Source organism: Saccopteryx leptura, chromosome 4, assembly GCF_036850995.1.
Source record: "Saccopteryx leptura isolate mSacLep1 chromosome 4, mSacLep1_pri_phased_curated, whole genome shotgun sequence".
In the NCBI taxonomy this organism is placed as follows: Eukaryota; Metazoa; Chordata; class Mammalia; order Chiroptera; family Emballonuridae; genus Saccopteryx; species Saccopteryx leptura.
Window position 1 is genome coordinate 126905976 of NC_089506.1, and position 23874 is coordinate 126929849.

General features: G+C 47.6%; 2 protein-coding genes across 7 annotated transcripts in view; one reads left to right on the forward strand and one right to left on the reverse strand.

The window, feature by feature from the left end:
- TBCD (tubulin folding cofactor D) overlaps positions 1–23874 on the forward strand; it is a 194120-nt gene that overhangs the window by 48397 nt on the left and 121849 nt on the right. For all 4 annotated transcript variants that reach the window (XM_066381665.1, XM_066381668.1, XM_066381666.1 and 1 more), the window contains 4 exons: positions 359–495; positions 1920–1980; positions 3445–3519; positions 6923–7017. In XM_066381665.1, coding sequence (XP_066237762.1) covers positions 359–495; positions 1920–1980; positions 3445–3519; positions 6923–7017 — 368 coding nt within the window. The remainder of the gene's footprint in view (positions 1–358; positions 496–1919; positions 1981–3444; positions 3520–6922; positions 7018–23874) is intronic.
- Positions 5888–23866, reverse strand: ZNF750 (zinc finger protein 750). Of its 3 annotated transcripts, none has more exons than XM_066381671.1 (4): positions 23523–23866; positions 15960–17591; positions 15162–15816; positions 5888–6132 (listed from the first exon to the last, which is right to left on the reverse strand). In XM_066381671.1, exons 2-4 carry the CDS (start codon positions 17396–17398, stop codon positions 6019–6021), a joined length of 2208 nt encoding a protein of 735 aa, XP_066237768.1. In that variant the 5' UTR covers positions 17399–17591; positions 23523–23866; the 3' UTR covers positions 5888–6018. The 3 variants fall into 3 exon arrangements, with proteins under 3 accessions (XP_066237768.1, XP_066237766.1, XP_066237769.1); XM_066381669.1 differs by lacking the exon at positions 5888–6132 and adding an exon at positions 6184–6351; XM_066381672.1 differs by lacking the exons at positions 5888–6132; positions 15960–17591 and adding an exon at positions 6184–6351.

The window sequence follows — 23874 nt, forward strand, 5'->3', positions numbered from 1 at the left end:
GTGGAGCTGGCAGTGGAAGAGCTGGAGCACCTGGGTGATGACAGTATGAGGCCCGTGGGCGTTTGAATGCCACCCTGCTGCTTTAGCACTTGCCTTTCCACCCTGAAGACGTGACAGACGTGACGGCACATGAGGATTTCTGATGGGTCTGTGTTCTGTGGCTAAGGTTAGGCTGTTATCTTTTTCTGGCAATCTTGGCTGATGACAGTGGATACTGTTTTCTTACTTCCATTGTGTCTTTGTAAACACATGGATTTTCCACAGGTTAAGATACTCAATTGTCGATTTTAGTCATCAAGGTTGTTTGCTAGACAACGAGCTATGACATTGGGTTTGAGGTCACATGTGGTCCCTGCAGGTACCAGCGTGGCTGCCGCTCCTTGGCTGCTAACCTGCAGGTCTGCACCCAGAGTCAGAGGGAGCCCTGGACGCACGCTGAGACTCCTGACAGTGAGGAGGGCTACGACATCCCTGAGGAGGTGGAGAGCGTGATAGGTGCGTGACCTGCCTGGAGTGGCTGTCTTGGCAAGCAGGCTTTTGCCTTGCTTGCTCTCCATGGCGCTTCAGTGGTGGCTTTGAGGTCGTTCAGTTGACTACACTGCCTTATTCCCTTTTGTGCTGGTGTCATGTGACCTTCCTTGCTATTTGTTGAACACATGGCCACTGGCCTGCAGTCCAGTCCTGGCCTGACGAGAACATCCATGCCTATGGCTGTTGGAGCCCAAGAGTCTCCCACTGGTGGCCCTCCATTTTCACCTCACTGTGCATTTCAGTCCTCCCAGTGTCCTTCCCGCAGGCCTCAACGGGAACTCCAAGTGCTTCCCTGGCTGCAGCTGCCCACACTCACCCCGCAGAGCTCTTCACTGGCCCCACTCTCACCCCAGGTGGCAGCTTGTGCTGCACACAGGGGCAGAGTCATCAGTAGAGCCTGATCCCCTACCCCTGCCTTGTGGACCAGGTGCCACCCATAGGGCCAGCCTCTACCTAACTCTTAATTGCGGTCTCCCATTCCTACCTGTGGGCTCATGCTATGGCATACACTGCGCTGGGCTCCCTGTGGTGAAGGACAGCACTTGCCGCCTCTTCCTTGTCACAGTAGGTTTCTTGGTGGAGTTGTCCACACCTGCTGTTCCCCACCTCCTGGAGCCCCAGACTGCCTGTCACAGAAAACTCATCTGCATGGATAGGCTCCTGTTTCTCCTCCAGGTCAGGCCTTCCCAAGTGGACTGGTGCCCTTTGTCAAGGTTTCCACCCACTGGTCTTGCAAAGCCTTTATGTGGTGCCATCCCAACTTTGGGCCTTTGCGTGACTTTTCCTAAGATCTGACCCATCCCCAAGACCCCATCCTGATAGGGCTTCTCTTGTGTTTTTTGGGAAGGCTTCCTCACCTGAGTGAGGTCACCATTAACTCCAGCCTCTCTGTTACTTTCTGCTCTTGGTTACTGTGATGATTAGATCTGCTTCTTAGGAACAATGGCAAAAATTTGCTTCAAATGATTTAAAACCATAGAGAAGGAAATATTTTTTCTTGTAACTAGAATTAATATGTTTAAAAATAATTTTTCTATTGAAGAGGGAGAAGGAGAGAGGGGGAAGGGAGAGAAGGGGAGAGAGAGAGAGAGAGAGATAGAGAGAGAGAGAGAGAGAAGCATCAACTTGTAATTCCACTCAGTTGTACCATTTAGTTGTATACTCGTTGGTTGCTTCTCATATGTACCCTGACCGGGGATTGAACCTGTGACCTCGGCATGCCAAGATGACACTCTGTCCACTGAACTACCCGTCCAGGGCCTGGAATTAAGATTTTTAATGTAATTTCCCCTATGGTACTCTCAGTGAAGTACAGGATGGGTGTCTGAAGCTGAGAGTTGAGGCAGTGACTCAGGAGCTCACGGATCTGCCTTCCTGTGTTCTTCCAGAGCAGCTGCTGGTCGGGCTGAAGGACAAAGATACAGTCGTGCGATGGTCTGCAGCCAAAGGGTAGGTGCCTGCTGTATGGCTGAGCGGGGAGCTGGGCCTGGGGTCTGATGACTTACAAACATGACCATGTGGGTTTTCTGAGCCTTGAGTCATTCAAGCTGTGGACTTACTCTAATTTACATTTACTGTTTTCTGTTCCAATTTTAAAGATCACTGAGATTGACTTGAGGCTCCTTTTTCTTGCCTTTCTGTCTAGAATGGGCGGATTAGGAGCATGCCAACGTGCCTTTCTTTTTTTTTTTTTTGTATTTTTCTGAAGCTGGAAACCGGGAGAGACAGTCAGACAGACTCCCGCATGCGCCCCACCGGGATCCACCCGGCACGCCCACCAGGGGCGATGCTCTGCCCACCAGGGGGCGATGCTCTGCCGTGACCAGAGCCACTCTAGCGCCTGGGGCAGAGGCCAAGGAGCCATCCCCAGCTCCCGGGCCATCTTTGCTCCAATGGAGCCCCGGCTGCGGGAGGGGAAGAGAGAGACAGAGAGGAAGGAGGGGGAGGGGTGGAGAAGCAAATGGGCGCTTCTCCTATGTGCCCTGGCCGGGATTAGAACCCGGGTCCCCCGAACGCCAGGCCGACGCTCTATCGCTGAGCCAACCGGCCAGGGCTCCAACGTGCCTTTCTTAACTACCAGTGTTCCTCCTTCATCTTTCACATCCTGATCAACACAGCCCCACCCTTCATAGACATTTGAGGCCTCATTTAATCTTGGAAACACCAGAGGGGGACTGAGCATCACCTTCTGTTATGCTTAAGGGGATGGCTTACAGAGAAGGTGCCCACCCAGCAAGACTAGGCACAGACCACCAGTGGGGGGTGAGGGGCGCTGGGGGACAAAATACAGAATAGAGGTTGAAGATGTCGATGAGCCCTCTGTTGTGGAGAAAAGTACAATGGGATGAAGGTGCAGGGGATGGGGGCTCCTCCCCCAGCAGAGGTTTCCCTGGGCTTTTATGCTGATCCAGCCAGCTACATGAGTGCTCAGGCTACAGGGATACACAGGACAACCTCTGCTTACAGAGTCACATGTGGTTGGAGTAGTGTGAGCTGGGAGTAAGGGGCCTTCGAGCGGCACCTCCTATCCTGGCACAGCTGTCGGGATGCGGGTCCCATGTCAAGTGATCTGATGGTATCCAGCAGTTGGTGTCTAATGTGGAAGTGGGGTCTCCTGCCAGGTGAGAGGGTCTGGAGGTGGTGGGTGCGTGACCATCATTGAGTGCTGTGCACCCTCCCCCTTTGTATCAGTCCTCTGAGGCACACAGACATTTGTTTATGTGAACCTGGTAGAGCACCCTGGTGGGACAGGTGACCTGTGGAGTGGAGTGTGTGTTAGCTTGCTTTGAGTCAGTCTCTGCTTTCCCTTCTCTGGGGGGAGGGAAATGGCTGGGATGGTTCTTGGTCTAGCGTGTACCCCCATGACGGTCTGATGGTCTGGTAGTGCTGATAGATGGTGTCCTTCTTTTTCAGAATTGGAAGGGTGGCTGGAAGGCTTCCTCAAGAGCTGGCAGATGACGTGGTGGGGTCAGTGCTGGACTGTTTCAGGTGCGTGTGGGGGGAGAGGGAGACCTGGCTGGAAGTGGTAGCTTTTCTCTTCTCCATCCTTTAATATTTTTTTTTTCTTTTGAGAAAGAGAGAGAAACAGGGACAGACAGAAAGGAAGGGAGAGAGATGAAAAGCATCAACTTATAGTAGTGGCACCTTAGTTCATTGATTGCTTTCTCATATTTACCTTGACTGGGGGCTTCAGCTGAGCCAGTGAGCCCCTTGCTCAAGCCAGCGACATTGGGGTTCAGGCCAGAGACCATGGAGTCATGTCTGTGATCCCATGCTCAAGCTGGTGACCTTGGAATTTTGAACCTGGGTCCTCAGCATACCAGGCCAATGCTCTAATACATTGCGCCACCACCTGGTCAGGCTAATATTTTCTTTAACTGAGCTTTTTGTCTGAGCCCCAGAGTTGTTATTTTCCCCCCCGTTTGAAGTGAATTTGAGAACTCTAGTAATTGCTGGTATATTTATTTTATTAGTTTAGATTTCATTACTTTAAAAACCTTAAGGAAAATTAATCTTTTTTTTTTTTTTTTAATTTTCTGAAGCTGGAAACGGGGAGGCAGTCAGACTCCCGCATGTGCCCGACTGGGATCCACCCGGCACGCCCACCAGGGGGCAATGCTCCGCCCATCCGGGGCGTCACTCTGTGGCAACCAGAGCCACTCCAGCGACCGGGGCAGAGGCCAAGGAGCCATCCCCAGCGCCTGGGCCATCTTTTTGCTCCAGTGGAGCCTCAGCTGCGGGAGGGGAAGAGAGAGACAGAGAGGAAGGAGGGGGAGGGGTGGAGAAGCAGATGGGCGCTTCTCCTGTGTGCCCTAGCCGGGAATCGAACCCGGGACTCCTGCACACCAGGCCGACACTCTACCACTGAGCCAACTGGCCAGGGCCATTAATCTCAAACATACTCACATATAGGTATTCTTAGAATCTGTGTGGTCTGTACTCTTTCAGGGAATGTTCTGTGAGTATGGAATGTTCTGGATCTGCCTGTAGGGCAGCCATGAGCCACCTGTGGCTGTTGAGACTTAAAAAGAGGCTAGTATATCTGAGGTCTGAATTGGAAGATTAATTTATTGGATTTAAATTTAAACAGCCACACGTGGTGCTGGTGCTGTATCTGTCCCAGATTTTCAGAGAAGTCTGGTTACAGATGGCCTGCTGGCCACATGGGTGTGGGCTAGGATGTGCAGACGGCAGGTTTTGGGTGTGAGCCTGGGTGAGCCCTACAGGTCAGGGGACAGGGCTGCGCCCCAGGCAGCACCGGTGCTCCCAGGCATGCGTCTGTGGCAGGTTGAGTGAGCATGTACTCTTGGGTTTTATTTTATTTTATTTTGTTTTTAAAGGTTTTATTTATTATTTGAGAGAGAAAGAGAACCAGGGGATAGGAGCAGGAAACATCAACTCATAGTAGTTGCTTCTTGCATGTGCCTTGACCCAGTAAACCTAGAGTTTTGAACTGACGACCTCACCATTCCAGGTCAGTACTCCAGTCCACTGCACCACCACAAGTCAGGCCTCCTGGGTTTCTTTCTTTCTTTTTTTTTTTCCCTGGATTTCTTAATGCATGTGTCTTTCCTGGTTTCAGAAGGAGATGATTGGAGGATGGATGCTGTTTACTAGGCCACTGGTTGCACACCTGCCCTCATTAGCTGGTGGCTTTTCTTCTAGGATTGCCACTGTGTGTGGAAGGTGTGCTGTCAGCACTTCTGGGGCTTGTGTATGTGTTTGTCACTGAGGCAGCTCCATGAGCATCCCACACAGCCCATGCTCCTTCTGAGCAGGTTTCTTCTTGCACTTCACCTCGAGCCTGCTCGGTGACAGTTTAAGGAGAGCAGGAAACAATGTCAAATGTGGGTCACCTTTTTCAGAATAATGGTGCGTGTTTGACCAGTGTGTTGTCTCATGGAAACGCCTCACTTTCTGCAGAAATATGTATTTGTCAGGCTGTGCAGGACTGTGGATGAGGAACAAGCCAGTGCTGGCTCCCATCTACGTGGTGGTTCTGCCAGATTGTTGTGGGCATCTTCCCGGAGTTCTTTTCTGGTGGCGTATTGATGGTGCTGACGTCCTGCTGGGTGCAGAGCTGGGCATCCCCACATGGCCACTGAGGGAGTGTCCATGGGCATGGCATAGAGTGTCCGCTTTTGGGATAGAGCTCTGAGATGGGATTTGGGAGCCTTTTACTCTGGCCTCTTCAACAAAGACGGCTATCTGCCTCCAGGTCTTTCTTTTTTCTGCTTCTTCCCTATGCTCAGCTAAAGCTATTTTGTACAGACTCCACCCGCCTCCTCAGTCAGTCCCTCTGCTTCACCACTGCACTCCACTGCTTCCCTTTCAAAGTCTCACTCGACGTATTGAACATCTTTTGTCACAGAAGACACGTCTCTGGTTTGGTGTGTGGGCCTTTCTCCAGCCCTGCAGTCTCAGTCTAGTTTCTTTTGTCTTCATTAGTTTAATGTCCAAACACTTCTTTTCCTTTATTTTGTCATTTTAATGAACTCTGATTTTGTAGCTGGGCAATGGAGGGTGGAAATGTCTTTCTGCTTGTGATTCCCAGGGCAGCAACCTGAGTGCATCAGTTTCATTGCCTCTCCTTGGTGCCACCTGCATAACATGGGCATGAGATACATGAACTTGGCATACAAAGAAGTTAACCACAGATCAGGGCATTTAGAGATGTGGAGAGTCAGGGGCCAGCTGGGAGGAGGGAGTGTAAGGTGGCGGGGTGCCAGGGCCAGCGGGCACTGGGCATGGGCACAGCTGCTGCTCTAATCTCATCCTCCTTCTGTGTCTTCCTGGGACGTGTAGTGAGCTCAGTCTTTTCTGAAATAGGTCAGAAACAGGACATCAGTTCCATGAACTCAAACACACATCCCAGGCTGACTGCATTCCCTGCTGTTTCCAGGCCAGGCCCTGTGGTGTGGAACTTCCTGAGTCCCCAAGGGGGCTTTACTGGGAGCCTCCAACTGGTTGCTGCCCCCTCCCTGTGTCCCAGCTCCTGACTGTCAGTTCCCACGGCTCCCACAGTCCCATCACTTAGAAAACATTGATTTAGCCCCCTTGCTGGCCCTGCAGTGTTACCCCTGCGCAGGACTCTGGAGACAGTGTCTTGCAGACTGTCATCACTGGTTTGATTTCTCTCATGGCATAAGTTGCTGGTTGTGCAGTCGCTGGAGTATACTGGATCTGGGGCCGACCCAGGACTCGACTCATTGTGGGGTATCTGAGGAGTAGGATTGCACTGGACAGTGATCTCCAGTTAAATTGGGAGAATTGTACTTCCTGAGCCAACTGATGTTTTGCAACTCACAGAAAGGTTCTGGTGAGGCTTATAGGCATGGGGTCTGGATTTGAAGGAGAGCACTGTGGTCTCAGGCGTCCTGTATGCTCTCAGTTTCCAGGAGACAGACAACGCCTGGCATGGTGGGTGTCTGGCGCTAGCAGAACTGGGCAGAAGAGGCCTGCTGCTCCCTCTCCGACTTGCAGATGGTGAGTACCTGCTCTGTGTTTGCTTTGCGTTGTCAGGACTGTTGTAGATATGGGTGCTTCGTCTCTCCCCTTCTCTCCAGTATGGCCTGTGTGAGCCTACACCACACCTGTATCCTCACTGACTGACAGTGTTTGTAGGCGAGAAGGTGCTCAGCCTTCCTTATTATGTGGACCTTTTTCATTTCTTAATTGTTGCTTCTCCTTGCTGTGCAGTTTTAATACCACAGATACAACGCATACCTGGATTTGGGGTCCATGAACCACTATAACATCTGAAACCCCTCCCCCACAGAACCAGTTTTCACTGTTGTGGGGTACTATGACTGGTTTGAATGTGTGTAATGCAGCTGTGTTTATCACCTGGGGGGACTTCATGGTCTACCGGGAACAAGGCTTACCCCAGCAAGTGTTGGGGTTGGAGGGCTTTAGCAGGGGCTCAGGGGCACAGTGTGGTCGGTGCAGAGGGACCACTGAGCCCCAGGCCTGCGTGTCCCAGCTGCCAGGTCTGGCCACACGGGGGTGGAGTATGGGGCTGTGGTCACATGAAGCCCTGTCTGTGGTTGGTGGGGACCATCCCTGGATGTGACCACTGGTGCCTCTGGACAGAAAGAAAGGATAGCTGCGAAGGATGGAGAGGGCCCCCTCCTAGAATGGGTCACTACAGGTGCCACACAGCCAGGGAGGTGACTTCTGTGCGGAGACAGGTCTGGCCCTGCCTCTTACTGCCCAACACCCGAGCTGTGGGGGTGTTGGAAGTGCTGGCTGAGTACTCTGCTGGCATCTTGGAGCACAGGAAAGCTTTTGGACCCCATAGTTTCTGTTTACTTTTTAATCTCTGCTCATTTTTGGAGCAGCTTTATTGAGATATAATATATATATACCATAAAGTTTACTCATTTAAAGTGTACAATTCAGTGTTTTATAGATTTACAGTTGTGCAGCCATTGTCATTTCTAACTTCAGGATATTTTCATTGCCCTACAAAGAGACCAGATGCTTAGGAGCAATCACTCCCCTTCCTCTCAGCACGCCCAGCCCTGGGCAGCCACTGATCCATCTCTGCAGTCTGCCTTTTCTGGATGTTTCATAGAAATGGGAATGACAGCAGGGGTCTCTGTGCCCAGCTTCTCTCACTTAGAGGAATGTTTTTAATGTTCACCCACATTGTAGTTTGTAGCAGTCCTGCTTGGTTCCCTTTATTCACTGAAGAGTATTTCTTTATCCTTCTCTCCCTCCATGGACATGTGGTCATTGTGAATAACAATGCTGTGAATACTTGTGTGGAATGTGATTTCAGTTCTCTTGAGTATAGACCTAGAAGTGGATTGCTGGGTTACATGGCAACTTTGACTTTTTCAGGAACTATGAAACTGTTAAATTCTCATCAGCATTTTGAGTATTACAGTTTCTCTACATTCTCTTTTTTCTTTCTTTTTTGGATAATAGCCATCCCAGTGGGTGTGACATGGTATCTCATTGTGGTTTTGATTTGTGCTCTTCTAATGATGTTGAGCATTTTTTCACATTGCTACTGTTCATTTGGGTATCTTTGTAGGAGAAACATCTATTCAAATCCTTTTGCTCATTTAAAAAATTGGGTCATCTTGCCCTGGCCGGTTGGCTTAGCGGTAGAGCGTCGGCCTAGCGTGCGGAGGACCCGGGTTCGATTCCCGGCCCGGGCACACAGGAGAAGCGCCCATTTGCTTCTCCACCCCTCCGCCACGCTTTCCTCTCTGTCTCTCTCTTCCCCTCCCGCAGCCAAGGCTCCATTGGAGCAAAGATGGCCCAGGTGCTGGGGATGGCTCTGTGGCCTCTGCCTCAGGCGCTAGAGTGGCTCTGGTCCCAACATGGCGACACCCAGGATGGGCAGAGCATCGCCCCCTGGTGGGCAGAGCGTCGCCCCTGGTGGGCGTGCCGGGTGGATCCCGGTGGGGCGCATGCGGGAGTCTGTCTGACTGTCTCTCCCCGTTTCCAGCTTCAGAAAAATGAAAAAAAAAAAAAAAATTGGGTCATTTTTATTGTTGTAAGAGTTCTCTATGTATTTTGAATGTAAATCTCTTATTAGATATATGACTTGCAAATATTTTCTCCCATTCTGTAGTAGTCTTTTTACTTTCTTCATGGTATCATTTGATACATCAAAGTTTTAAATTTTTGTTAGGTCCCACTCTTTTTTTTTTTTTTTTAACAGAGAGAGAAAGTCAGAGAGAGGGATAGACAGGGACAGACAGACAGGAACGGAGAGAGATGAGAAGCATCAATCATTAGTTTTTCGTTGCGACACCTTAGTTGTTCATTGATTGCTTTCTCCTATGTGCCTTGACCGTGGCCCTTCAGCAGACCGAGTAGCCCCTTGCTTGAGTCAGTGACCTTGGGTCCAAGCCGGTGAGCTTTGCTCAAACCAGATAAGCCCGTGCTTAAGCTGGCGACCTCGGGGTCTCGAACTTGGGTCCTCTGCATCCCAGTTCGATGCTCTATCCATGGCGCCACCACCTGGTGAGGGCCCTCGTCTTTTTTATTGCTTGTGTCATATCTAAGAAATCACTGCGTATCCCAAGGTGACAGATTCACTTCTGTGATTTTAATATTTTATTCTGTCCTAAGTGACACATTTATTTGTGAAAATAGATGGTGTGAGGGGTAGTATGTGAGAGTGTGTTGGCATGTGAGTGTCATGGATCAAGATGAAGTCCCATCTGTGGTGCCAGCTGCAGTTCAACTTGAAGGAGACTAGAGCCTTCTCTTTTTATTCCTCATTGCCTGATGCAACTTGTGTGTGTGGCTGGTGTGATCAGTGTTTGCTGATCACGAACAGACGGAGTATGTGGGTGTTTGTGTCATAAACAGTGTCCAGCTCTTGCTTTAAAATTGTGGAACATAGCCCTGGCGAGATAGCTCAACTGGCTTGAGCATCGTACAGAAGCACAGAGGCTGCCAGTTCCATCCCTGGTCAGGGCACATACAGGAACAGATTGATGTTCCTGTCTTTCTCTCTCCCTTCCTCTCTTGCTAAAATCAATAATTAAAAAAAACCAGCAACAAAACCCTGGCTGGATAGCTTGGTTGGTTAGAGCATCGACCAGAAACACAGAGGTTGCTGGTTTGATCCCCAGTCAGGGCACATGTAGGAACAGATCAATGTTCCTGTCTCTCTCTTCTCTCTTCCTTCTTCTCTCATTAAAGTCAGTAAATTAAAAAAAAAAAAAGTAAATAAATAAAACTGTGGACATAATGTATTATACGTTGGCCCATGATATTCACTTGGGTGTCTGGCCCCTTCTTGCCTGGTGGGATGTGGAGAAAGCTTTGCTGTCTTCTGTTTGGGAAGGATTGTGCCAGACTGGGTGACAGTGATCTTATCCTAGTGCAGGTAGTGGAGGCCACAGGGGCTAACATTTATTGTTCATTTTTTTGTTTTTTCTTCACCTCAGATGGGGTAATTTTAGTTTCCCTGTCTTCGGGTTCACTGATTCTTCTGCTGATTCATGTCAGCTGTTGTACTCTTTGAATTTTTCATAACACTTATTGTACTTTCAGTTCCAGAATTTGTCTGGTCTCTCTTTATAGTTTCTGTTTTTTTATTGACATTCCATATTTGTTCTGATACTGTTCTCTTTGTTTCCTGTAGCTGTTTGAGCATTTTCTTTTCTTGGAGCGTTTTTGAGACAGTTGATTTAGTCTTTGTCTTGTAAGTACAATGTCTGGGCTTCCTCAGGGATATGTTCTGCCCATTTCTTTTTCCGATTTTTGTTTCTTTGTGCCTTGTAGTTTTTTGTTAAAAACTTGACATTTTGAGTATTACAAAGCAGTGATTTTCAACCACCAGTCTACAGACTGGTGCTGGTCTGCCAGAAATTCTGTCAGTGGGCATGGGTTATTTCCATCTTTTTTTCCCCATAGAGAGAGGAAGGGGGAGGAGGGAGAGAGAGAGAGAGAGAGAGAGAAGCATCAACTCGTTCCACTTTGTTGTTTGATTTATTTGTGTACTCATTGATTGCTTCTCATACAAGGTGACCAGGGGTTGAATCTATGACCTTGTACACCGGGATGATGCTTTCTTTATCCACTGAGTCACATGGCTGGGGTCTGTTTCCATCTTTTGAATATCAGCTCACACATATCTGTTAGTATCCTTGCTTTCATTTCTTTTAGGTATATACCTAGTAGGAGAGCTCTAAATTTAATTTTCTGAGGGTTTATTACTTCTTGCATGTAAAGGTTAGACGTTTTACACCTTTTATGTCCAGTCATACATGGATGCAAAAAGGTAATATAGTTAACAGATCAGTAATATAAAGACCTAGGACTCTGGTGTGCTTTTAGGTAGATACAAAGGGGCCTGCCTGCTTCCTGTGTTGTGTTTGTCACACCTGACCTGGAAGAATTGTGTCGGGAGGATGAGTGGGCTCTGTTTTAATGCCACAATCACAGTCCCACCATTGACACCTGCAGGCAGGTTGTGCCTCTTAGAGCTGGGGTGAGCATCTCCTTAGTGGTAAGGTAGCTCCCTGTCTACACTGTAGCAGGAGGCCTGGATAGTCAGTAACTTCCTGGTTTCTCTTCTTGTCACTTAAAGATGCCTGGCACTTGGGGATGAGCTGTAAAAGTGTCTTCAGAATCTTTAGGCCTTTGGTACAGCAGGTCTGTGTTCTTGCATGTGTCAGGTATGAAGTGATAGCTTGCAGGGTGAGGCTTTGGGTTGTGAGCCTGGAGCCTGTGGTTCTACTTCCTACAGGGTGTTGACTTTTTTTTTTTTAAACACTTTTTTAAAATTTATTCATTTTAGAGAGGAGAGGGAGAGACAGAGAGAGAGAGAGAGAGAGGAGAGACAGAGAGAGAGAAGGGGGGGAGGAGCTGGAAGCATCAACTCCCATATGTGCCTTGACCAGGCAAGCCCAGGGTTTCGAACCAGTGACTTCAGCATTTCCAGGTCGACGCTTTATCCACTGCACCACCACAGGTCAGGCTAGGGTGTTGACTTTTTTTTTTTAAGGGTTTCTTTTTTTTTTTTTTTAAATTATTTTTAAAGATTTTTTTATTTATTCATTAGAGAGGAGAGAGAGAGAGACAGAGAGAGAGAAGGGGGGGAGGAGCTGGAAGCATCAACTCCCATATGTGCCTTGACCAGGCAAGCCCAGGGTTTCGAACCGGCAACCTCAGCGTTTCCAGGTTGACACTTTATCCACTGCGCCACCACAGGTCAGGCTAGGGTGTTGACTTTTGAGAGAGCAGGGGTGTCCTACTTTTGTGTCAAACATTCTGGTGTCAGAAACAGAAGAGCCCCACATGCCAGTGGAGTCGCATGTGTGCCCCTCAGTTTGGATCATGACAGCTAAGTTTTGGGTTTGTGTGGTCGTCTGAAGGCGCTCCATGGTGTTTTTGATGCTTTAGGGCACTTTGTATCAGTGGTCTCATGTATGTGGAAAAGCATTGTGACAAGCTCTGCCTTTCTCTGAGGTGATACCAGTGGTTTTATATCAATTTAATGTATTGCAAAACATGTTATTTGCTGTCCTGAATACTGTCATTTTAAAATGCAATGATCACAAACTTTTCAAATTATAAATACAGTGGGTTGAGGCATCATGATACTTTCACTCCTGCTGTCATCCATTGGAAATGCACAGATGCTGCTCCTTCAGGGGTTTTATTCTTTAGTCTCCTTAAATTCTTCATCTCCACTTACTTTCCCAAACAGTGTTTCCTGCTGTGCGGGTGTTGCCACCTCCTTCTCGTGAATCTCTAGCAGCAGATATCTGAGTGGGCACTAGCTGCTACATTTCCTAGGCCCACAAGGTGCTCAGCATTTAAAAATTTTTCTTGATCGAGTTTTTACAGAATACAGTTATTAGCACTGAGTTGATCCAAACAATAGCAAATAATAATTTATTGCATTGCAGCTCTGAACAAGATGAATTTTTAGTTCAGACTTATTTTTTTTTGACAGAGAGAGAGTAAGAGAAGGGGACAGATAGGGACACACATAGCAAGGGAGAGATGAGAAGCATCAATTCTTTGTTGTGGCACCTTAGTTCATTGATTGTTTTCTCATATATGCCTTGACGGGGTGTGTATGTGTGTGTGTCCGTGTCCAGCAGAGCGAGTGACCTTGGGCTCAAGCCAGCAACCTTGGAGCTCAATCTAGTGACCATAGGGTCATGTCTATGACCCCGCATTCAAGCTGGTGACCCCGCGCTCAAGCCGGATGAGCCCACACTCAAGCCAGTGACCTCGGGGTTTCAAACCTGGGTCCTCCAGGTCCCAGTCCAATGCTCTATCCAGTGTGCCACCACCTGGCCAGGCTATTTCAGGTTTTTTGGTGAGTAGTACTTATACATAGGATGAGGTGGTAAGGGCTGTATCAATATTTTATTTTATTTTATTTTATTAATTTTTTAAGTGAGAGTAGGGGGGATACAGAGACAGATGCCTGTATGCACCCCAACCGGGATCCACCTGGCAGCCCCTGTCTGGGGCTAATGCTTTGCCCATTGGGGGCCGCTTGCAGGCAAGCTATTTCTAATGCCTGAAGTGGAGGCTCTATGAAGCTATCTTTTAGCATCTGGGCTGATGCACTCGAATCAACTGAGCCATGCCTGTGAAAGAAGAAGAAGAAGGAGGAGGAGAGAGAGGGAGAGGGAGAGAGAGAGAGAGAGAGAGAAGGAGAGGTGGAGAAGCAGTTGGCCACTTCCCCTCTGTGCCTTGACTGGGAATTGAACCTGGAACATCCACATCTGGGCCGACGCTCTACTGTTGAGTCAACCATCCAGGGCCGCAATATCTTATTTTTATATTAAATTTTTACTTTTAAGCTCTGTACTAAGAAGCCTTGTTACCTGCAGAGGTAGCTGGGAGTGGCTTTCTTACTTTTAGCACTGCTGTCGGATGTCACTGGACATGCATTTTGGTGAAAACTACCTGCCTTGTTGAGGACCCCCCCCCCCCCCCCCCCCCCCCCGCCGCCATTACTGGACTGATTCCTACCCTCAGCACCATATACATTTCCAGGGACCCTTTGTTGACATGCCAGGTGGTGTGGGTGGAGAGTGGGAGAGAGGGCTGTTTTGAAGAGGGTTGAGGATGGGGAGCTCAGGACACCTGCTGACCTTTTCTCAAGAAGTGGTTTTAGGGAGCTGAGGCTCTGGAAACTCATTTTCCTACAGGACCCTGAGGGCCCCATGGTAAGTCTCAGAGGAGCCCCAGGTTGCTACACATGCCCAAGCTTGATGGCCACTGGTCTGCATGTATATTTGCACACTCACATATGTGGGGACACACACACACACACACACACTTCACACACTATTTTAATTGCTGCCTCAGCTCTACTCTCTAGTCACTGAGTTTATTATGTCAAAATACTCTAAAATATAACACAGAGTTCATGTTTGTCTTCATTTTGTGTATCCTTGAAGTTCATCTTTGAGTTTATTGGAAAATTAGCAATATATACATCATTTTAGGAAGTGGAAAATGAGGCTGAATGAGTCATGAAATTCGCTGTAACGTATGGACTAGAACATATTGATAATAACTTCATCAGTAATAGACTTTTCCCTTTTGGAGATAAGTTATTTGTATAAATAGCCTCTTGATGTTTGTGTATTATTCAGTCATAATAAAGCACAATGTTTTTACATACAGCACTGACCTGAAAATATTTTTTCTGGCATTTCCAGTAATTGTTATTTACTTAAAACCACACAGTAGGTTTAATAATACAGTTATGACAGTTTGTTCTGGTGCTAAGATATTTATAAGAAAACTATTTTTAGAGAATATCCTATGAGATGACTTACACCTAAAATTTACTTCTTAGTCCTATTTCATTTGATATTTTACAAAAATAAAAGCCATTGTCTAACTTATCAGTCTTAGAGTATGAGTCATTCAAATATTTTTACAACTCCAAGTGGACATACTTAATATTTACAAAAAGTGAACTGAATTCAGCTTATTTTGAGGGGAAAAAAGCTGCCTTGTAAAATTGACCAGGTAAAAAAATGAAGGCGCTATGAAAAATTTGCTGCTCTGCAACCTGTTTTCAAAGGTGCTGTGGCCCCAACTCTTCGCATCTGGGTGAGCCATCACTAAGACACTCGAGTTCTTTTCCGGAGAGTGAACACTCTGGCTGTGTCGCTTACCTTTGTCTTCTTAGATCCTTGCTGGGACTTCACTGTATCCCGTGGGCTTGTTCTCTTCTGCCCTTTGGGTCTGGGGTCATTCTGAGGTTCCTGGCTCACTGTGGCACTGAGACCGGATGTGTCTTGTTGGCAGGTGGAGTCCTGGGCCACGGGCTCCCCACTGCCCACCCGGACAGTGCCTGGACTGTAGGCCGCCAGTTGGCAGAGGGCAACGGCTGCTGTCTGCTTCTGCTCATCACTGCTGTCCACGGACCGTGCATCCTGGGCCTTCCCAGTGGGGGAGATCACTGGAACCTCATCAGAGCCAACACCATTTTGATTCGTCTCATTGTAGTCTGGCCCATCTCTGGAACCTTCCATCTTAGCCTTCTGAGCAGCTGCAGCAGGTTCTGCCTCTCGTGGCATGCTGTGGAAGGAAGGCCTCGGAGTCAGGGCATTGCAGGGGTCCTTCACTGAGAGATTCAGAGGCACATCTTGCAGCTGTGTGAAGTCTTTGTACACGGAGTCGTGAGCAGCTATCAGTTTGGCTTCTGGTTTCTTGGAGAGGTTCAGCGGGGCTATCCTGGAGCCATCCTCTGGGTTGGATGGCATGACCTTCGTCCCATGAGAAGTATTTCCTGTTTGAGCCCGAGCATCGACGTCCACAGCATCGAGGCTGGAAGAGGCAGAGAGAAAGAAGGCTTAGTAGGGACCTTGCTTAGAAAAGCCACTGTGTGAAGCTTTTTGTGAGTCTAAGCTTGGTAACTAAGCACAACCAGAGACATGACTTTGGAGGTTTTGAAAATGAAATGTTCTTACCTTTTTGAAGAGTCATCTCTGTCTTCTGGAGCCTGGGAATATGGGTGCTCTGTGCTTTTCTTGATGGGCTTGCAGGCTGTGAGACTCTGTTCTGTCTGCTGGAGCCTCCCCTGGGCACTTGAGGCAGGCTTGTCTGAGGCTTCACCCAGCCCAGCGCAAGGCTGGCTTGTCTGTGTGAAGTTGGTGGGACTTGGCCTTCCTGGGGAACCAGTGGCTGCACTTCCTGCACGTGGGCTCATCTTGGTTCCTTCTGCGTCCCTCTGCCCGTGTTTGGAAGTGTCTTCAGCCTCAAGAGTTGGACTGTCTTTCTCAAAATCTGTGTGTTTTTGGTGGGAGTTGGAAGGGTTTAACTTGGATGGACTTGAAGCCGAGTAGACCAGGGTGGCTTCTTCCAGTAGGTGAGAGCTTTGGTCTTGTGAAATACCAGTGATAGGTGGGACTCTGAGACCATATGAGGAAAATGCAGACTCTGGTCTGTAAAATCCATAAGGAATTGGCATATTGGGGTGGTACTGCTGGAATAACCTGTAATGATCATATGTTGAGGGAGATATGTTCAAGTGCTTAGGCACTGGCCCAGGGTGAGGCAGGAAATGTCTTTGGTCTTGGGCCCTATAGACTGACAGCAGGGGGGTGTCACACTCAGGTGAGTTCCCAGCCAGCCGGTAGGGTGAGTAGATGGTGGCCAGTCCATGCTCTGTGTAAAAGTGAGGTGGGTACTCGGGGAGTGTGGGGTGCACATAAGGGGAAAGGGCACTGAACCCCTTTGTGGTTGGGATTTTATGTGGAAACTCAGGTGGGAGGAAAGGCGAGCTGGTTTTCCATGGGTAGGCAGGGGTGTGGAATGCAGACTTGGCATGAAAAGCAGTGGCCTTGGTGGTGGGGCTGGGCAGTGCCAGGGTGTCGGGAGCCTTGGTGTGTTCTGGCCCTTTGAGTCTGTGCTCTCCAATGGGAACAAAGGCTGATGGCCTCACAACACCTTCCAGAGCAGGCTGAGTGCCCATGACGGCTTCTGGTGCTGGACCTGGGCACATTGCTTCCTTGTGGAGAGACGACTTCAGTCCGGGGCCCTTGTGGGGTCCACACACCTGCATTTCCAAATTTTCCTTAGAGTCATCTTTGGCAAGGCCGAGTGGCTTGGTGTCCAAATGGTGGAGCCTGTTTGTGACAGACTTGGAGGAGGTGGGCTTCACTGTGGGGTCTGGCTGGTGTGTTTGCTTAGGGTCTAGAGAATTAGATTTCGGGCACTTGGGGACACGATCTTGCTCTGATACTAAAGTGATGGAGTTTTTACAGAGACCATACTTCATGTGATTAAAAAGATGTGACTTTTCATTGCAGGTAAATGGACACTGGAAACACTTATACTTGAAGGGCTTTCCCGGAGGCCTTGGGATATAATGTGGCTTTTTTGGTTTCCGCTCTTTGAGAAGACTCATTTTCCTTTTTATGGTTCAGGCTCTGGTCTTCCCAGGGGTCCACTCACCGTTAGCTCCTGTTTGATTCACACGTGGTGGTTGTAAAGGAGTGCCACCAATTGTTTGTGCTTTTCTTTCCACTGCTTTTATTTGAAGTCAGTTCTACTTGCTGCACGTCTGATGAGGAAAGTCTCTCTCATTTGGGGACCGGGAGCTGCAATGGAGGAGCAGAGCCTTAGTGACAGCACCCTGGCCTAAGGGCCAACGGGGAAAACCTGTTTTCACAGTGATCACTGGGGGGTGGAGGCAGAGGCATCTGGAGATACAGGAGATGAAACCACCCTCGTGGGTGCAGGCAGGATGGGCTGCTCCTACTCAGAATCAGCTGCCAATTCCCTACCACATTTGTTTTCTCAGATCTGACCTGAATTGCCTTGGGGCCAAGAGGAGTGTGGTGTGTGAAGTGTTTGGTGTCAATTCTGAGAATCCTTGCCATTCTTTTGAGTTTTGGGAGCCTTTTTCCTGTCACCTGAGGCCTCAGATGCCAGGAAGGTTATAGACTAAAGATGCTGAGTGACTGTTGGGATCATGTCCATGGAGTTTCTGGCCTGACTAGTGTCACAATGTGGTGTAAATGTGCTAAATGTGACTGCAGGAGGCCTAGACCTGTGTTTGTGTTCACCTAGAACAACGAACGTATAATTATAACATTCAGGAAATGCACCATGACAGGCTGTCCTGTTTAATTGCATTGTATTCTCTGTGCAGGCATTAAAAATACATCGAGAGCCTGACTGGTGGTGGTGGTGGTGCGTGCATTGGATAGAGTGTTAATCCAGGACTTTGAGGGCCCCCGTTTGAAACCCCGAGATTGCCAGCTTGAGCGTGGGCTTGTCAGCTTGAGTGTGGGATCATCAATGTGATCTCAAGGTTGCTGGCTTGAGCCCAAAAGTCTCTGGCTTGAAGCCCAAGGTTGCTGACTTAAAACCGCTCGGCTTGATTCCCTGTTCAAGGCATGTATGAGAAGCATTCATTAACTAAAGTGAAACAACTGAAAGGGGATGTTTCTCATCTCTCTCCTCTCTCTCTCTCGAATAATAATAATAATAATAATAATAATAATGCATTTAGAAATGGGGTCCTACCCTAATGCTGCCAACATCACAGATGCAAGGGCAGCTATGTTCTCTGAAGTACAGATGAAGTGGACTCCATAAACTCACATGGTTTTGAGGTGCTTTCAAGGTGAGTGTGTGAGCAATGCCCAACTGGTGAGTAGTGTGAAGTAGATTCACCCACACACCCTGTCCCTGCCTGGCCAGCAGACATAAATGTGTGTGGGTGGCCAAGAGTGTGGCCAGTTTGGGGTGCTTGCCTTGCTCTCCTGGCCTTACTCTGAATGGCAGAACCAGAACTTTGCAGCCCTTATTGTCAAGGTGGAAGTAGAGTGAGGGGTGCCTATGTTGGATCATGGTAGGAAGCCACCTCAGTCTCTAACCATTAGGAAATGGGCCATAGGCCCTCCATGCTTCAGACCACACCCACTCTGATCCTTAGTAAGCCCCTCACCCCTTGTCCTCCCAGGGTCCTGGGTCCTAGCGGGCTGCTGGTGTGTCTGGCCCTCAGGTTACTATCCCCAAGGGTCCTTCTTTCCCTATCTACCACCCCCTGGCTTAACAGTAGGTCTCAGTATTGGTTTCCTTTAGAGCAGGGGTCCCCAAACTACGGCTCGCGGGCCACATGTGGCCCCCTGAGGCCATTTATCCGACCCCTGCCGCACTTCCGGAAGGGGCACCTGTTTCATTGGTGGTCAGTGAGAGGAGCCTAGTTCTCATTGAAATATTGATCAGTTTGTTGATTGAAATTTACTTGTTCTTTTATTTTAAATATTGTATTTGTTCTCGTTTTGTTTTTTTACTTTAAAATAAGGTATGTGCAGTGTGCATAGGGATTTGTTCATAGTTTTTTTTTTTATAGTCCGGCCCTCCAACAGTCTGAGGGACAGTGAACTGGCCCCCTGTGTAAAAAGTTTGGGGACCCCTGCTTTAGAGGCTGCTCAGCATACCTGAGGCTCTCACTCTGCCTCATGCTAAAGTTCAGAGAAGAGACGGGAAATCTTGGAGGACCAGCCCTGGAATGACTGTCCAAGAGAAATGTGTGGGTGGGGAAGGCTGCCTGGAGGTGTGAGGAGTCAAGGCCCAACACTTTCATTTGCATAAAAATGTGAAAAGGAAAAGGTCTTTGGTTTCTACATGTTTTCAAGCAGTTTAAAAATAAAATTCAAAGGAAATGATTTAACAGAACTTTTCAGCTGCAGTTTTGCTTTAGGGCCTGAGCAAGTATGGTTGGATTTCATCAGCTTTTCTACACAGTGGGGAGACATTCACCAGGAAACAGAATTCCATGTGGGAGATCTAAGAGATTTGCTTTCACAGCATGAGGTAGTTACCTCAGCTGCATCTCTCCGTGGGTCCCACACACAAGAGATGAGGTAATGGGCCTTTTGCTGGAGGAGGGTGAAAGTGGGAGGGGTAGATCTTTAATTTTCACTTGGATACCGTAAATTATAAGCTGATTTTATTCTCAGCAACCGATTTCTCAGATTATTTATTAATATTTCTTAAAAATACAAAGAACTACTCTCCCACCAACAGACTGCCTCTGTGGAACTATTTTATCACCCAGTTCTTTTCAAAGACCTGTTTGTTCACTTAGGTGGTTTGGGTGGAAAGAGGCTTTGCTGCTGCCTAAGCCTTCTGAGAGTTTCTGCAGAGCAGGGGACTGAGGCATGCATTCTGTGTGAGAAAGGAGATTTCTGGCTGCTCCACACCAACTGGGGAGAAGGTCCCTTGGCCCTCCCTTTTGGGGTGCTCATCAATGGCTCTGCCCTCTCCTGGTCACCTCTTCTCTTCTCCCAACCCCTGTGGCTATAGTAGCTGCAAGGCCATGTCAAAGCCAGCAAATTACACTCATAATCATAGCTTTTCGCTTAATTTCCCCTCTTATTATAGGAAAAAATGTGAAATAATTTTTTATGAGTTTAGTCCACACCTTCAGGGGCAGATATGCTCTGGGTGATAAAAGCACAATTTCCTAGCGACTCCAGCCAGTGCTGGGCCAGCCAGATAAGTCAGGGGCATGTGCTGGCACGCCTCTTTATGCTCTCCGGTTCTGGAGGCGTGAGAACCTCTGCAAGTCAGCTTCCCAGGACTGTATAGGATGTGTTATGGCAGAGATCTGAAAACTGGTGATTTCATCACTAGCTTTAAGCAGCACCATCCCAGTGATGACACTTGCAAAACGTTTATCAGGTGTGAACCCAGTCCTGGTGATACCAAGAGAGGGCTCAGGTCCATCCCTTCCAGCATTAAAACACCGAGCCCAGCTGAGCAGAAAGTTCCCTCGAGATTTAAGATGATGATGTCAGGTTTTTTAGAAGCATCTTATTTAACATTGCTGACAGTTTTAGGCAAAAATATAAGTAAACCGACATTGGTTAAGGTTTCTCAAAGTTTATAGAAGGCAAGTTAAATGTAAGTTATCATAGTATTACCTAAAAGAATACTAAGGAGAATAACTACTTTTATGTTACTGTGTACTTTTTTTTACTCACGTTGTATCTAGAGTTTTTGTTGTTGGGTCGGTTGGCACACAAGTACAGAAAACAGGCTTTCAGGGGATGGTCCCCTTGGTTGCCCATGTTCTCCAGGGTTTTGTTGTTGGAAGGACAGCCTGCCCTGCAGTCACAGGTGTAGCAGTGGCATTAACTCTGGGTAAACTGACTTCTCAGGGTTGGTTGCACAATTGCTAATTAAGACAAGGAGCATAGCGTCTGCATTGGAGATGGGTATAGTTCACTTGGCTATAAAAGTGCAGTAATGTCAGACAAGTGGGGTAAAATTTTTGTAGACTTTCGACGGGACAGCCTATAGAATGTCTGAGTTCTCTTGCCTAGTAAGGTTTACAGGATGATGGAACTAAAACTAAAACTGCTGGTGACAAATGTGCCCCCAAAAAGGGCATTGTTGTCAAAACAATATAGTCCAGAGCTTTAACTGTTTGTAATAAGTGTATTTGCAATCAGAGGAAGTTTTTCTAGGGGACAGGAGAGGAGTTTTGCTATCTTTTTTGGGGGGACGTGTGTTTCTTAGTTAATAATTCTTTGGAGAGCTGCCTAGTGAGACATTAATAAAGCAGGATCCTGTGACTTGGCTTTCAGTATCAGCATCTTTGCAAATTCATGTTAGCCTGTTCCGAAAGGTTTATGTGATGGTGGGTATTATTCTTCTGTGCTCCCACTTGGCTATCTCTGCCTCGGAGAGGAGCTGGTTACATGGTGCCTGCTCTTGAATACACCTACCTTCTCTCTGAAAGTAAGAGCCTCTACATGCCTAGCACCCTATCTCAGAATCATTTCAGACTAAGCAGCTGGTACCATAGTGTCCACAATGAGGGAAAATGACAGTGGGATGCAGTGGCTTGAAGACACGCACAGGGTCCGTGAACCCTCACGGAGGTTTTCCTACTTCATTTAAAAGTGTCCTTTTTCATGACTTTTCAAGCATTTTAAACATCTGCTCATGCTAAGCTGATTGGCTTTTTTGCCTGTGGGAAGAGCCAGGAGCAGGACATCTCTGGATGCTGTGTTTCTTCCCCTGTTGGCCAGCTCACCCCGCTGGGCCTATGTCCGGGCCCAACTGCCTACATGTGGTTTCAGTTGGCTACAGGGCTTTGTTTGCTTGCTTTTGAAGTACTAAATTGCCAGTGCTCTGTCTTTTGATGGCTTCCTAACTATGGACAGTTAATGTAGCTGCCAATTGTTAGGATAATAGTGAGTTAACTGGCAAGTTTAAAAAGTTTCTAAGGAGCTTGAACTCTGAGATAGACCAGAGAAGGAGATCCTTTAAAAAAAAAACACAAAAAGTTTGATAGAACATAATAGAAATAATTATAGCTTAACTTCATGGGACATTGCTGGGCCGGGCTGGGTAGCTATGCCGGTCATGCATATGAACCTGTGCACTGAAATCATGCTGCAAGACTCCTTTCAGTGTGTCCAGCTGTCTGGCAGAGGGCCTTGTTAGGTGGAACATTCTGAAGGGCATGCTGTAATTACAATATTGTGAGGTGGCGTTATTGCATAACTCAGGGACACGCCATTGTCGCCTACCCACTGGAGTGTCGCAAGAACAAGATTTGTGAGTTTTACTCCAATTGAGCTTTTCCAGTGATTAACCGCCACTCCCTCCTAGACTTCTGGTTCTTTAAAGTGCAGGGTAGCCTTCAGGACAACCATGACCGAGGGAGAAAGTCAGCTTCCTGTGTAGGGTTTGGAAGACTGGGCCTCAAGAACAACCAGGGTCTCTCACTAGTTTCAGCCTGAGGTCCTGCGTTACAGACAGACCTCTGAACAGTAAATGCACAGCTTTAACTTTCGCTGGTTTGTCACTAGGGCCAAGAGGCTCAGTGTGCCTGCCTGCCTCTTTTATCCTCACAAAAGAAAACGTAACATAACCAATTGAAAGCATTGGAAGACCTTGTTCACGCACAATAAAAATCGGGGCAGCAAATGTAGACAGATTTTGCTTAAATGAGGAGTCCCCTTGGCTCACACTTGGCTAATAATTTGGTCAGTAATTGTTCTTACACAGATTTATGAAAAACTTTATGAAGGAAAAAACTCCTTTTGTATATAACAAAGATCTTTTGTTAAGTTTTTTTAACCTTATATTAAAACAGTACTCATATTAAGCTTTAAAGTTTTTTAAGTTAAACTGTAAAGTAAAATCAGCAACTGTGTAATCACATATATATATATATATATAATTTTTGATGTTGAAACATTACAGTTTAAGGTGAGGAACAGATAAGTAATAATATAAATTTAAGTTTCATTTTAAACTTTATGTATTTTTTGATAGAAACGAGGACTTAGTTTCCAAGTAAGCTTGTTCACAGGCTGAGAATAAAGTGTAACCTTATTAAAAGTTCTGTAATCATGGTCTGTACTCCAGCAGTGCACCTGCTGGGTCCTTGGAGAACAGAGCAAAGCAGCAAATGATTCACTGAGCCAGATAGTTTAAGATCCAGCTGAGAGTAGTTTTGAAGGAAAAGGTGAATTTGAGAAAAAATGCTAGGGACTTACCAGAGGCAGGCAGTGCAGGGAGCAGGAGGTCGCAGGAGGTTCGGACAGTGCCCAGGAGCAGGACTGTCTCAGCCGGCTGCTCTCTGAAACTGAGCTGCCTCCCCAGTGGGAGGGGTTTAAGTGGAGGAGTTGAGCCCTCGGGGCCTGGAGATGCACCTGATATTCCTCCTGCCCGCAGCTACGATTCATGTGTTTGCTCCCACGTGTTTGCACCCACCAAGCTGCCTCCTCATCACCCATGGGCCAAGCCGAGCACCACTCTGTGCCTTCCGGAAGCTCCTACTTCTGCTCGAGAATGCCCTGTTAGTGCCAGCTACTCATTCAAGCCCAGGGGATTCAGATGTGTTCACGG

What these genes read in the sequence shown, in the direction of transcription:
- ZNF750 (XM_066381669.1), bottom strand. Translation starts at nt 17,398, where the DNA reads ATGAGTCTTCTCAAAGAGCGGAAACCAAAAAAGCCACATTATATCCCA. An exon ending in AGAGATGACTCTTCAAAAAG is followed by an intron (nt 15,817 to 15,959) that starts GTAAGAACATTT and finishes TGCCTCTTCCAG; the next exon opens with CCTCGATGCTGTGGACGTCG. An exon ending in AAGGATCTAAGAAGACAAAG is followed by an intron (nt 6,352 to 15,161) that starts GTAAGCGACACA and finishes GACCTATTTCAG; the next exon opens with AAAAGACTGAGCTCACTACA.